The sequence below is a fragment of the Nicotiana attenuata genome, chromosome 11, assembly GCF_001879085.1.
Source record: "Nicotiana attenuata strain UT chromosome 11, NIATTr2, whole genome shotgun sequence".
Lineage (NCBI taxonomy): Eukaryota > Viridiplantae > Streptophyta > Magnoliopsida > Solanales > Solanaceae > Nicotiana > Nicotiana attenuata.
The window spans coordinates 48882865-48898040 of record NC_031999.1 but is presented as its reverse complement, the minus strand read 5'-3'; the positions used below and the strand labels follow the sequence as shown (position 1 = coordinate 48898040).

General features: G+C 38.9%; 1 protein-coding gene and 1 long non-coding RNA gene across 4 annotated transcripts; one reads left to right on the top strand and one right to left on the bottom strand.

Annotated features, from left to right (window-relative positions):
• Positions 504–6006, top strand: LOC109234483. 2 transcript variants are annotated; one of them, XR_002069223.1, is made up of 4 exons: positions 504–1211; positions 4621–4701; positions 5662–5745; positions 5916–6006. It is a non-coding gene; the product is annotated as an uncharacterized LOC109234483 (long non-coding RNA). The 2 variants fall into 2 exon arrangements; XR_002069222.1 differs by lacking the exon at positions 5916–6006 and having other exon boundaries at positions 5662–5807.
• On the bottom strand, positions 2614–6851 carry LOC109234482 (G-type lectin S-receptor-like serine/threonine-protein kinase SD1-13). Of its 2 annotated transcripts, XM_019400504.1 has the most exons (7): positions 5401–6851; positions 5158–5292; positions 4940–5073; positions 3948–4158; positions 3586–3823; positions 3359–3509; positions 2614–3277 (listed from the first exon to the last, which is right to left on the bottom strand). In XM_019400504.1, exons 1-7 carry the CDS (start codon positions 6479–6481, stop codon positions 2969–2971), a joined length of 2259 nt encoding a protein of 752 aa, XP_019256049.1. In that variant the 5' UTR covers positions 6482–6851; the 3' UTR covers positions 2614–2968. The 2 variants fall into 2 exon arrangements, with proteins under 2 accessions (XP_019256049.1, XP_019256048.1); XM_019400503.1 differs by having other exon boundaries at positions 2842–3277; positions 4940–5292.

Here is a 15176-nt window from a genome sequence, read left to right as displayed (position 1 = left end):
AGGCGTGAATTAGGGAAGTCCAGCTAATCAGTTGTTGTATTCGAGTGTATTCGACTGTATTCACGGCGTGAAATAGGGGATTACACTGTTTTTAACACGGAAAGTGAATCAATTAACATAATAGACTCCTAATATAACTCAACAAACTCAATTATAACACACAAATTTTGTATTTTCAGTTATAAAAAAGATTCTCAACCGAAAAATACCCCAAAAATATAGCAATCTTCAAAGAAATTGTATAATACATCTGAATACATAAATTATATTAATTAAAAAAAATATATGAATACATTCATGGCATATAGCGAGGCAGTGAGTATAATGAAATGCATAGAATATAGCGGGATACATTAAAATACAATAAGAAAAAAAACAGTGAATACAATGAAATACATGGAATACAATAAGATATATTGAATTACAATGAAAAAAAGACAACGAATACAATAGTTGAAAAAATATTGAAATATATTAATAGAAAATAAATCTATGGTAACAAACCCTAATTTTCAGCTACTCGTATGCAATAATAACATCAGAAGCAGCAACAACAACATGGACCGGCGGGGTACTCCCTGACAAATTCTCCAACCAAATTTCCGATAAGGCCGGGTCATTTATTTACGATCTCCTATCGCGTTGCTCTTCAAACATACGACAGAAACAAAGTGAAAAAAGAGATGCTGGGAATTTCATATGAAGAGCTATTTCTCTTGCTTGGCGCTACTGCTGCTCTTATTGGAGACGTAAGGATCTTCTGCAATTGTAATTGCAATGGAAGGGTTTAGGGTATAATCCTTTTTCTCTGCAAATAACTGGATTAGATTGTTTAGTTTGGTCATTGTTGATAAACTGATCCTTCAGTTAATGGCGATGGTGGGTGAAGGAATTGGAGAGCTCTTTATGAGAAATTTGAGGTAAAAGTTGTATCAAAGTAGAGAGAAAGAAAATATTGTAACTGAATAGCGTTATTCAGTGGCTTAGGAGTAGTTTCTCCCTCATCGGCGAGGGGAAGAAACTTTCTTCAGTTTATGTATCAAAACCCTAAAATGTAACTTATTGGAACGATACAGAGAAGATTAGCATGGCCCCTGCGCAAGGATGACACGCACAAATCGAGAAATGGTCCAAATTTTTTTTGCCATTTTTCGGAGAGCTCCATTTTCGTGGATTTTGCTTTTTTATTCAGTTGAAATCTCTAACCTGAGGTCAGTTTTCATTTCTTACTTCAGAAATATTGATTAGAGTTTTCTGCAATTTCAGTTTCTGAAGTGCATTACAAGATATTGTATTGAGCTTATCCTTTGGTGTGCAATTTTTGGTCTTGGAAGATTTAGGTCAAATGGCATTATTTCAAAGGTTTTATCTTTTGGAAATTATATGCCAGTTTACATGTCAAATAGTTTCTGAAATTGGGTAAATTAGTGTAAATCAGAAGAATGTGTTCAATTTTGGACGAACATTTGTGTTGTTTGTTGTTCGAAATTAAAGCGTTGAAACTTTCTGTTTATAATTTCTCTTACTTTCGTTGCTAATTAAAAAAAAGCAAAAGAAGGTATGCATTTGTACTCTTCATTTGCCTCGAATGTATAATATGGTTATGTATATGTGTATAATATGGTTAAGTATATGTGATTTGATGTTTTAAAATACAGTAGAACTCTACTAGAACTTGAATATCCACCTCCGACCTAAACCAGTATCAAGATACGTTTACATGAATGAGCGGCAGCTAAAGAATTATCATCTCACTGAAAGTTTAATGAGTGAAAGGAAGCGCTGCGGAAACAGGAAAAACATAGAATGAAGGGAACGTTCCTAGTCTTGTTGGCTTTGCCAACTAAATGGGTTGCGAGTCAGGAAAAGTGGACATGAGGACTTAGGTCGGGGCGCAACATAATAAGAGAGTCATTCCATTTAGGGTGAGACAAAATGCACGGGCACAAATGTTGCCAGTTAATTAGATTTGTCATGGTTTAGAAAATAGGAAGAATTATGAACTCCAGGGTTAAAGGAGTCTGAGCTAAAGAGAGCTATGTTGAGGGACTGCTGATTTCCAATTTCTCCCCCAGTCACCGTTTGATGGGGTTTCCTAAGAGCAGCGTAAGTTAGGTAAACGTGCTAGTTCAAAACTCAAGAACCTGTGTTAATGGTTGGTAAGTTTTTTATGGTAGAAGAATTAGAGCGCACCATAAAAATCATACCGACCATTAAAACAGGTTCTTGAGTTTATGGTAGAAGAATTAGAGCCCAATAAAATGTATGTCTTCTCAATTCTTTTGGTGTAACACGGCTATAATAAATGCCATAGGTGTCATGATTGACTTTCTTAGCTCATTACACATTTCTTAATTGTATCCATCTTGTAATTACTTGCCAGCACACTGTTGTTGCTGAAATTTATCTACTTCCTTTTAACGACCAAAAAGGATTAGAGCCCAATACATGCATCTATCTATAACAACAAACTTAGGGAAACTACTAGCATTTCTAGAGTTTGGATCTTTTGTTAGATTTTTTTCTCGCCTCAATAACATGTGTGTGCACACATGTATTTAAAGTACTTCACAAAGTCATAAACCTACTCTGTACTGGAGAATTACTCGTGGATTTTTGAAAATGATCTTTGTTAATCATTGATTATATTTCAGTCTGTGGCAATGTTTTAGTGTCGTTGCTGGATCAATTAATTTAAGAAGACTGGGCTTGGCATCTAACTTGTTAACTTGTGGGAATTTCCTTGGTAGGCAATCACATGTTAGACTCTACTTTAGTCATACTTCAATTCACTACTTAAACAATTTTCCTTCATCAAAGGAAAATTATGAAAAAAGTTGCTAATTGTGACTGGGTGATGTATTGTATACAACAGGAACTTGCTCTACGGGATTCCGGAGACCAACTAAAGAAACTGAGGCAAAAAGACCATTTGTGAGATTAAAATGCTCCCCGAAACTTTTAAGTGTTAACGAGCTATAAGTTGGGATATAGTAAGATTATTATCCGAACAAGTAAGGTCAGGTGTGACTAAAGTCTCTTGTGTGTCATTGTCTTTATTCTTGGAAAAGGCAGGAACTTTAGGATTGGGCAAGACCTCAGTTTCATTTTTGAGCATGGAGTACACCTCCAACATCGATGGTCGGTCTTCCCATTTTTCTTGGACACACAATAGTGCAACTTGCATGTATCTCAGTTGCTCGCCTATTCGAGAATCATCTTGCAGTGATAGATCAAGAAAATCCACTCCATTGCCTTTTCCCCAAAGTTCATATGCCTGAATATTGATCGTATTAGCTTAGTGTCCACGTAGAAAATTTTGAGATTGAACTAGTTAGATAAGACGGCAAAGACTTACGTATTCTAGAAGATTCAGATCGTTCTTGATTCCATATTCACTTGAATTCTTCTTTCCGCCAAGGATTTGCAGCAATAAAACTCCAAAACTGTAAACATCATATTTCCTGGAGTATACACCTCGCTTAACATACTCTGGAGGAACACAACCACTACAGAACACAAGCTGCAATGTTAGGAGGTAGGAGTATTAAGTAAGTAACAGTGGTTAAGAGTCATGATATTTACTAGGTCCCGACAATCCTTCCGGTGTTTGCTTCCTTTTCATCTTTCTGGAAAAGTTTAGCTATACCAAAATCTGAGATTTTCGGTTTCATCTCGTCGTCCAGTAAAATGTTGCTAGCTTTCAAGTCTCTGTGAATGACTGTGAATGCTGAGTACTCTTGTAGGTATAGAAGTCCTTGAGTAACTCCTTCTATAATACGAACCCGCATCTCCCAATCTAACTGCAGGCTCTGTACTGGATCTGCATCAGATAATGAATTATTGGACATGTGGCATATAGATGGATTACCATCTATGCCTTAAGATCTTGGATTACCATATGAAGTACTGTTATATATTTTGTAATGAGGTAGGTGTTTACGCACCGTAAAGGTAGAAATCCAAACTTTTATTTGGCATGTACTCATAAACCAGTATCTTCTCTTCTCTTTCAATGCAAAAGCCCTGAAGTTGTAGAACATTGACGTGCTGTAACTTTGAAGCAAGTGTGACCTCATTCTGGAACTCTTCTATTCCTTGCTTAGAGCATGCTGAAAGCCGTTTTACTGCAATTTCTTGCCCATCACTTAACCTTCCCTGGGTGAAACAGGGAGTACGATTAGTAACTATACTCATCATAAAACTATACCTCCACTTACCATGTAGAGCTGTTTTCACATTTTGATATGTATATAAAAACTTCCAACTGCACAAAGTATATCAGGTATATGCATGGATAAGTGGTGACAGTACACATTGAGGGCTAAAAAGAGCATAAGATTAGCTCAGATTTTCTACTAAAATGTATAATAAGAAACAGGTTCAAAGTGGTTAGAGGGATGTGCATAAAATAAAGGCTTCATAGGGAATGAAACAGAGTTTCGTTGCTTCAGGCTTCATTCGTACTGTTATAGATGAAGGTTTCTTTTGATTTACTCAAATATATGGTTTTGATGCACCAAATGAAAGTCAATTTAAGCACTGGATTTTGTTTCATCTACTTCTACATGACTGCTTTACAAATTGAGTACTCAGCTGTTTCGCTCTTCTCTGTTTCAGAGAAGTGAATGAAGACAAACAAACAAACACAAGATTTACATTCCTCTGATGAGATTACTAACACTTGAAGGTAGTCAGAAGGTATGTTATGCACTAACCAGGGACTTGTTATTTGTTATTGTATTTCTTTTGTTTTCTTAATTGAACATGGCTATTTCAAAATGCTGCCAAGGTGGTTATTCTAATTTCCTGCCATCCTTGTTTCCCTGTTTCTGATATATTATGCTTCGGATTGTCTGATCTCATGGCCGCCTAGCATTACTGACACATAATTTGAATCACCTGTAAACGGATAAAGCAAAAGTTGGGTTATCAATACCTTATAAACAGGTCCAAATCCTCCCTCTCCAAGCTTGTTTTTAATTGAGAAATTGTCTGTAGCTGCTTTTATTTGATCAAAGCTGAAAACTTTTAGGGTACGACCTATAGCTCTTTCATTCAATTCCCTGATCCCTATAATCAAAGAAAACTTTTCACTTCCAGTATATTCTGGTTGGTCATTTAAAAGAAATAGCGACAAGGGGTTGAATAAGTTACCTTCAGATCTTATGGTTTTCTTTTTCAAGATGCACACTATTGTACTTAGTAGGAGAATGGCGAGGGTGAGTGTTGGCAGAAGAATTGCCAGTAACCTTCGGTTGCTGCTGCTTTGATCTTCTTCTTCGCCCTTAGCTTTAAAGAAAGTTAGTATTAATTTGTGAAAAAAACATTAGTTGATAGAGCTGAGTGAATAGGAGTTAGTGAATCTTGAAATGGTAGCAAAGCTCTCTATGATTTAACCTGCTTTTGAAAGCTCCCAATCGACATCATCACTTGGAATTTGAAATGCAGCAAAACCTAGAAGCCCCTTATCCTTTGCATAAGAAACTTTAGTTCTGATAGCCTCGACATCATCGTAACCAATCCAAAATGATCCAATGGTGACATAGTTCACAACAAATGTGGAGTTATAGACTGGTGTGACTCCATAACTTTTCATATACCGCTTGATGTATCTGTAGCTCATTGATCCGTCGCGTGTTATTGCCAAACCTCTTGCAGGTGAGCGTACTGTGTTACGTTTTGGATTCACAAGTGTCCATGCATAACCATGGTATGCCAAACCTAGAACTATTTTATTGGCTGGTAATCCTCTCTTGATCCATTCCTTTATACCATGGTCTGTATTTAGTTTGCTAGTAGGGTCATATAAAGCTGCATGTGGTCCTGTAAAATTATCTTTTGTAGGCAAGTAGTAGTCATATGCTATAAGATGAACCCAATCAAAGTTTCTGATAATTGTATCTACTGGGTAGGACATGGAATCTAGCATAGGTGAGTAGTATGCTCCCATAGTCAAGATCAGTCTTTTTGTACCAAAACTCTTCGACTCAGAATTAATCGCTGTCCGCCACTCTTCAATGAATGATCTCATATTAGTCATGTTTGCATCTGTGTTCGGGTTGACACCAAAAAGATCCAGCCCTTGAAATCCATATTGTCGAGCAGTTTTTATTGAAGTTGTGATGAAAGATTTCCTACGAGAAAACTGGCTAGTCATCGCGAAAAAGTCAGGGGACTCATCCCTTCCGCCCCAGATGGATAGAAGTGTGATAACTGAGGGATTCTTTTGCTTGACAGTGTTTGAGAAAGTAGAGATATACGGTTCATCAGAGTGGGATATGTAAAGCTCAAAACTTGAAGTGTTGATATATGCAAAGGCAAAGTGAATGTGTGTGAACAGAGTAGAAGGAATTTCAGGAACTGGAAACTCACTGCCAGCATACCAGAACCCAGATCTTATCCAAGCTGTTGCTTCTGAAAAACTTGAAAACAGAAGAACAAGTAGAAAGAGGAAGGAGAAGAGGTTTTTGGAAGACATTTGAAGTAAACAGTAAGATTCTTCTTTAGCAAAGATTCTTGATATCAAGCAATACTCTTTTAGAACCAGCAGTACTATCTAACTTTCAACCATGTAAACTTCTTTGTAAAGTGCCTTGTAACACGAAAACAGGTATTCTCTATAAATTGTCTGTGCTGGTGAGAGGTAGCAGATACCTAGTAGAATAGTCGAGGTGCGCCCAACTATACACCACCATCATTAAAAAAAAAAGTGCCTTGTAGCACGACATGTAAAGGTCTTATAGCTATGTTGTTGGTTTGCCTACTCCCTTTGCTTGTAAAGATTGAATTGGTCATTCTACAATGTGCTTTTTCCTTTATGATAAAAAGGGTGTTTGGTAAAAATGCATCATCCTTGTATTTCATATAATTTAGCTATTATGCCACTACCCTACACACAAAAAATCTTGACACAAAGAATCTATACAGTTTTAGAACCAGCAGTACATGTTTAACTTTCCACAATCTGAACTTCTTGGTAAGTGCTTTTGTAACAAGATATGCAAAGATATGCAAGCTATGTTATTGGTAAGTGTATGCTATTTCATTTACAGTGACAAGGGTGTTTGGTTGTTTTCACATACAGAACTCCTGGTGCATATTTAGGAAAAGTAAATATGATTTGACAAGTGCAGCATCCTTGCATTTTCTCAAAAAAGTCCTCTGACTTTTATGCCACTGCGTGGCATTTCTTTCATTTCTCTCATAGGTTTAGGTGTGTAGACCATATCTTGTACGTGAGCTCCAAGTGATTCCATAACATGACTCAAGGTGCTTCAATTTTGGTAAATTTAACTCTAAAAAGCATTTTAGTCAACCTGAGGTAAATTAGTTTTGTTATTTTCCAAAATTTTCTGATTTTTTTTTTTAATAAAAATTTCTTTCTTAGATTATGAATCTTTGCTATAAAATTTGGTTGTTATCTGCACGTGTGAGCTTGCTCATATTAGTGGTCCCAAACTCGGATAAAAAGAGGAGGATTGCGGTATGCAAGCAACTAGCATAAAATTAGCCAATTTACGATGAATCTCGTAGTATATATAGTGTTAGGACGCTCTCAGATAAAATAGAGAATCATGGTTATATAGTCAATCACAACTTGTTTGGGATTGAGACATAGTGATAGTTATTACTATGAAATTTGAGTGTTTTATTTTCTCTAAAGTATGTTAATATTGCAATTCTCGAATCAATATTTGCCACCCTATTTACATAAAATATAAAATAAATAAGCATTAAATACTTGGGTGTTTCTATAGTAAAAAGTTGGTATTTTTCACGTGTGTTTCATTTAATTTGACTGATTAACAATGGCTTTGCCAATTTTTGTGTATTCTACTTTGACCTTGAAACAGGATGAGTGGTACTTGTGTGATTTATACAAATAGGATGATTTGAGACCACCGTTTATATTTTGTTCCCGTTTAAGGAAGTTTTGTAAAATAAACCTCGGCGCTACTCGACCGAGGATGAATAGCAAAATTATGTTTGTTCAATTGTTCACAAATTTTAATTAACGGACGGGCAAAATTTGATACTTGTTATAAATAGAATTTTATTTATGGTAAATGTCTATATTTAGAGAGATTCTAGGGTTTATTACTTGGTGGCTAAGTCACTCTCTCCCTATAAATAGAGAGGTTCTATTCCATTGTAATTCATCCCAAAATTCAATAAGAATTCTCTCCCTCTACTTTTCTCTGCAATACTCTTCTTCTTCATTTATTGTTTTATAACACATTATCAGCACGAGACTCTAACCAATTGAGTAGAAGATTTGGGATTGAGCATAATGATTGTCAATTATTTCATGAACTTCCTTCATGATTAAATTCTGGATTTAAGGTAAGTATTTTACCGTATTTTTCTCTTTTATTCTATACTTTGATTTTAAATACAAGCAAAGACAACAAAGTTTGATTATAACTCTAATGGAGTTTGTAAGAAATTATAACCACCTGAAGTGGTAAAAATTTCTATGTCTTGCCATGATCAAATTCATGTATGATTATGGGCATAAAAAGTGGAAACCCGTCCCATTGAATTTGCTCCATTCTCATTCCCTTAAGAGAATGTGATAGCAGTGTGTGATAAGTCTGAAAGAAGACAAAATTGTCACTATGAATGTATCAATGGATGTGGACGTGGCAATAGACGAAATTATAATCGTCATCATTGTGATAATGAGAATAATAAGGATTCTCAAAATAATCCCCCACTTGTGAAAGTAATATTTGTCATTGATTTGACATGAGATTTTATAAAGCACATACATATGATTATGGTCTATTCATGATGTGAATGTGACAACAACTGATTTATGAATACATATTCATTCTTGGAAGAATATGAACGTGCTAGTGGTAGTGAATATACCACACTCACCTCTAGAAGGAGGTTTGAGATGATATAAGAAAATAATGTCATTATTATGGCATGAATGGTCTGTCACGACCCAAAATCCACTAAGGGTCGTGGTGGCGCCGGACACCGCCGTCAGGCCAGCCAACTCAAATACTTAATTAAATCTCATTTTAACACTTTTGAAAAATATTTCTTTTATACGTTTTAAACAAGACTCAGTGTATTCTTCCGAATAAATAAATAAAATATTTAAACAACTTTTAAGATTTTCAAATAATCCAAATACATCCCCAGAACCCGGTGTCACAAGTACATGAGCAACTACTGATAAGAGAAATAAAATACAACATCCGTTCGGAATACAGTGGACGGAAAGTAAATACAGTACACTGGAAGGGACTACCCTAGCTGCGGACGCCTCGAATGATGCAGCTCACCTAGTCCCAGAAACGTCCGTGCTGCTACGCCCCGTAGGCTGCTAGAGGTATATATACCTGTGCAACAAAAATGCACAGAAGTGTAGTATGAGTACGTAATCAACGTGTACTCAGTGAGTGTCCCGCCTAATCCCGAAGGGGTAGAGACGAGATGGTCAACTTGACACTCTCTAATAGTCCAATGATTATTTATCCTTAATATACATATTAAACAGTGGATTTATTTTATAAACATGATTTTAATCCAGATAGAGGAAACAAGTAAACACGTAATTCTTTCATAGGAAAATTTCCAGAGTTTCTCTTTAAATATAATCCAAATATTTTTAAGCCACAAAAGGGCAATAATAACTTAATTAAGTCCAGGCAGCAACACAAGCATGCGCAAATCATACCGAGGCGACGGTCCGATCCAACAGAAATAAATGTGCACCTGCCGAGGGTCGACGACGCGCATATAGATGCATCTATTAATCTGCCGAGGCGTTCGGCCCGTTCCAAAATAAACACACACACACAGTCAGACAATCAGTCAAGGAGTCAACATGGAGCAATTATCCAAGAAAGGCCAATTCTCTTTAATAATTTGAGAAAACGAAGCTTAAGTCTTTTTAGAAATCCATTTATTAATTTAATGTGATCTAAGCAATTCAAACCATCAATGGGTTCACAATTAATTCAAATATAACATGCTTTTGGGTCCTAGACTACCCGGACAATAGCATAATTGTAGCTACGCATGGACTCTCGTCACCTCATGCGTACGTAGCCCCCACAAATAGGAGCACTTAACCAGTTTAACTCACCTATGGGGTAAATTCCCCCTCACAAGATTAGAAAGGAGACTCACCTCGCTCCGAAGATCCACAATCGGCATTCTACATTCTTCCGAAGACTTGCACCAACACACAATGCTCCAAAACTAGCCAACGATCATATAAATCCATTAATACATGCTCAATTATACTTTACAACCCAGTTTATAACAATTCTTAACCCGAACGAAAAGTTGACGAAAATGCCCTCGGGCCCACGTGCCCGAAATCCGAAATTTCTCGAAGATAAAGTTTACCCATGAACTCACAAACTCAAATATATGATTTTCTCTTAATTCCATACTCAAAATCGTGGTCAAAATCCAAGAACACTAATTTTCTAGGTCTTCCTCTAACCCTTAATTTTCTACCCATTACATGCTAAAAATCCATACATAATCAATGTATTTAACTCAAAAGTGATGGGGATAACTTACCTTAACCATGACGACAAAAATCCTCTCTTGAAGCTCCCCAAAAATCGCCCAAGCCATGAAGAAATGGGAGAAATGAACTCAACCCAAGATTTAAATCAACCTTTCTGCCTCCAGGTCTTTTCGCTTCTGCGGAAACTATACCGCATCAGCGGTTCCGCTTATGCGGTCTAAAGGCCGCTTCTGCGGCTCCTTCACAAGCCCCCCTTTCTCGCTTCTGCGATGCTTCGACCGCAGGTGCGGTACCGCTTCTGCGGCTGCTCGACCGCATTTGCGGTCCTCTCCATTTTGGTCCCAACCGCTTCTGCGGTCAAATTCTCGCCTCTGCAGGGCCGCTTCTGCGGTCCCAAATACGCAGAAGCGGAAATACCAGAAGCAACAGCTCCAGATCTTCCTCAAACTCCGAATCTGATCCGTTAGCCACCCGGAATCCACCCGAGGCCCCCGGGACCCCAACCAATCATACCAACCAATCCCAAAACACATTATGGACCTGCTCGAGGCCTCAAATCACATCAAGCAACGCTAAAATCATCAATCGACCTCCAATCCAAGCTTTATGAACTTTGAACTTTCCAACTTCTATTTTCGATGTTTAAACCTATCAAATCACGTCCGATTGACTTCAAAATTCGCACACAAGTCTCATTTGACACTGCGGACCCACTCCAACTTCCGGAATTGAATTCCGACCCCGATATCAAAAAGTCAACCTCCGGTCAAACTTCCCAAAACCTTCAAATTTCTATCTTTAGCCAAATGGCTTCAAAATGACCTACGGACCTCCGAATTCACTTCCGATCGCGCTCCCAACTCCAGAATCACCATACGGATCTATTCCTAGACTCGGAATCCCAAACGGACATCGATAACACTGAAATGCACTTCAAGCCAAACTTAAGAAATTCCTTCTAAAATGCTAACTTCCACAATAGGCGCCAAAACGCTCCCGGGTTATCCAAAACCCAATCCGGGCATACGCCCAAGTCCGAAATCATCATACGAACCTGCTGGAACCTTTAGATCCTGATTCCGAGGTTGTTTACTCAAAATTCCAATCCTAGTTCATTCTTTCAACTTTAAGCTTCTCAAATGAGAATTTTCATTTAAATTTAACTCCGATCTGCCTGAATTTAAATTCTGACCATGCGAACAAGTCACAATTCCTGAAATGGAGCTGCTCATGGCCTCAGACCGCTGAACGACGCGCTAGGGCTCGAAACGACCGGTCGGGTCGTTACATTCTCTCCCACTTAAACATACGTTCGTCCTCGAACGTGCTGAGAACTACACTGGAGTAGTCTAAAATCACTCTTTAGCACCTCAAGCACCTTCCCGTGCTACCACAACTTAGTTGAGCACATTAGCTCGATAAGTTCTGAAGATACTCCCCTTTATTCAAGCAAATAAGCCTTAGAGCCCAATTCCAACATCCGGAATTCTATGCCAGGCCCGTTTCCAACATACGATCATCGTATCAATCACTATACGCTGTACTCAAACATGACGGCATAACTCTGCTGAATTCACTCTTTGCATCACTTTACTCATAGGACCACAATAACATTTCTGTTTGAATTAATCGAAATTCCACGAATCCGATGCTCCCATTGCACCTCATGAACTACATAGGTCTTACTCTAACTATTACAACACCACCACGACGGATGAGATGCCAAAATTTGTAATCAACTGCCGAGTCAACCAATCATCGAGTCCATACTTCTGACAAGAAACATTACCACATTCTGAACCAAATAATGATCTTCGCTCCTTAATATACTTCATATAATCAGATTGCACTGATCCTAAATCCCACAATCTCATCTTACCCAGTACGAACTGCTCAGGCAATAAGCCACTCCGAATGCGATCACAAGTCTCATATGACGCCACAATGTGCCAATAGGCCACCAATCCGAACACAACACAAACGGAAATCGAACTCTGGAAGGAATTACCTAACTCCCGCACTACTACGGACTTTCGTTAGAAAATAGGAAGTGAAACACACAAAGAGAATAACATATAGAGGACCAGACTCGACATCACACTGTTACGGCGCGCAACCCGATCTAAATAACATACCCATGGCGGCGTGCCACCCGATCCATACATAGATCTCACATAAGGAGATTGCACTTCGAGCTAAATCTGCTCATTACAATAAAAATATCGAATTTCAATCGTAAGCACGCTAAGTGCATAATACCATCCCCGAGAAAACACGTAGCGCTATAGGCTACAAACTCAAGCACAACTGAGGTGCGATACAAGATCTAAATCTCAAGAGCCATCCTGCTCACATAACACCATCGCAACGCGGAACCTCAACACATAAGAATTTACTAAGCCGTCTCACAACTCATACGGCGAAATACATCATTACCTGGAATAACTGATGACAAAATAACACCCCGACTGTTCCTCCATAGGGAACACTCGCTGAAATGAACACAACTGGCCTGATATAAAGCCCTGTTCACATATATAAATCAATCCGTTGATCTCAAGCCGATTTCTGATTGCACCCACTTGGCTAATAACCTTTCAAAGGTCCACAATAACTCCCTTTTCCTCATAACACATAAGAACAACCATCATAACCGGAGCAACCTCCTCGGTTCATAACCTAATAAACAGAGTGCCCTCCAAGCCTAAATTCTCAAATTAGTGATATTACCACAATCCTCATACTTGGTCTAAATCTTTAGTCAATCAAGTGACTACTTGTCACACTTATACAATCTTCCCGTGGGACACGCCCCTACAATTTTCCGAAATAAATAACGGGTCCGCTCATCCAAACCATCGGCCGCACTAACGCTGAAAAGCGATCAAGAATCCTTAACCAGGATGCAAAGCCTTTTTCACAAAACATCGATCTCAGGTGGCGCTGAAAACAACACCAATTTTCTTTAATCATTCACCCCTTTCCTTGCTCATCCGAGCCCGTGACATCCTTACCAGCACCAAACTGCAACCTTAATCCTCACTTCGAATTTCTATGCTACTTACTGCACCTAACGTGCTAATATACGATAGAACACGATTTTCATCATAACTCCGAAATCATTAATATTTTAACACTTCATCATATACGAAATTTTCACTTAACTCACTGCAGGAGAATCGTAGCAACACACAGGTAATTTCCCATAACCGTAGGATATGCAAATCTGCAAGTAGTGGTCCAAGCCACCATAGCCCTTCCGGAATCCGCTTCCACTTAACAAGCCATAAAAGAAGAGTGCCCCTGATAAATCATCAATCACGGCGGCCGACAGGCCTCACACGTACCTCCACAAATCATACACATAACTTGATCTCGCGGACCGAACTGATCACTGGCCCCAATATGCCAATTCAACTATGGCTAATCAATTTACCTTCTTCCATTTCCTCCTTGATTGCCTTAAAAATAAGACTAACTCCATTCAACACATAACATACTCCATCTACACTCGCCCCGAGTGACCTTGAATCACGAGACCAGGCTGTCTCCATTCCCACGAACTATTCCACATCACTCAAACGCTACGCCACAAGTCGAAATATCATAGAACATCCTGGGCACCTTCTCATAAGCTACTACAAAGCTTGGTTCTTAACTGTACTTATAGGCCCGAAATCATTGGGCACCACACTTTAACTTCTGAATTCACTAGGACCATTATTGAGAGCCACCCGCTCTGACTTGGTCCCGAATATAATTCACTCCATGAATCTTCTAGCACATTAATACCCTCTCAACGAAGCACCTGGTAGAACCACTCCCCTTTAAACCCGCTTCTATACAAGGCATAAATTCTGAATCCTTTCCCAAGTTCGAACATGAGCCCATAAGGCTAACCATAGCACATCCTTAATAATTCCTCCGCCCAATTTACTACTTATGGTCTTTTCTCGTAGCTGAATTAATCCATCAATATGCTAATAACCAGAAATCACGCAAGTAGTTAATCATACAGCCCAATCATAAGCGGTGGGACTCTCCCACTTGGCTTGAAGCCATCATTTCACCATTCTTGAGTTCGCCCGACCTTTTTACCTCTTATTGACTTAACCTCGCGCCACCAATTATCAGAATCTCTCGGGATCTTCCTGTACATCCCCATCTTTCATATTCTGAGACATCATCCACATTCGCACGACCGACCTCTTTGTTGAACAACCAATATAATTCCTCGCAGAAGCTTCGCCAACCACGCGACTGCTAATCTGCTCACGGGGGAATAACCCACCTAGGGGAATCACCTCCCGACATCTTCCCACGCCGCTGCACGGGGTACATTCACCATGACACCAATAGCCCATCCTGAGTCTGAGCTCACCTTCCAGCTGCACAAGTCCATTCGCTCCTCGCGGACATCAATTAAATGTGCGGCAACATCCTTCCAAATTCAGGGTTATGCTGCACCCTCCCCCATTTCAAGCAGCTCCTTCCCGCCATATCAATCTTTTGCCGCATACTAGCCCATACTTCCAATCATACCCGAAAACTTCAATCACCAATCATTAAAATCCCCAATTCGATCCAAACTCTCCTTAGGGCGCTTTGTCTTCCTACTACCAAGCCCATATGCACACCCGCCACTCTCCCACTTTGGCGGAACTCATCTCCT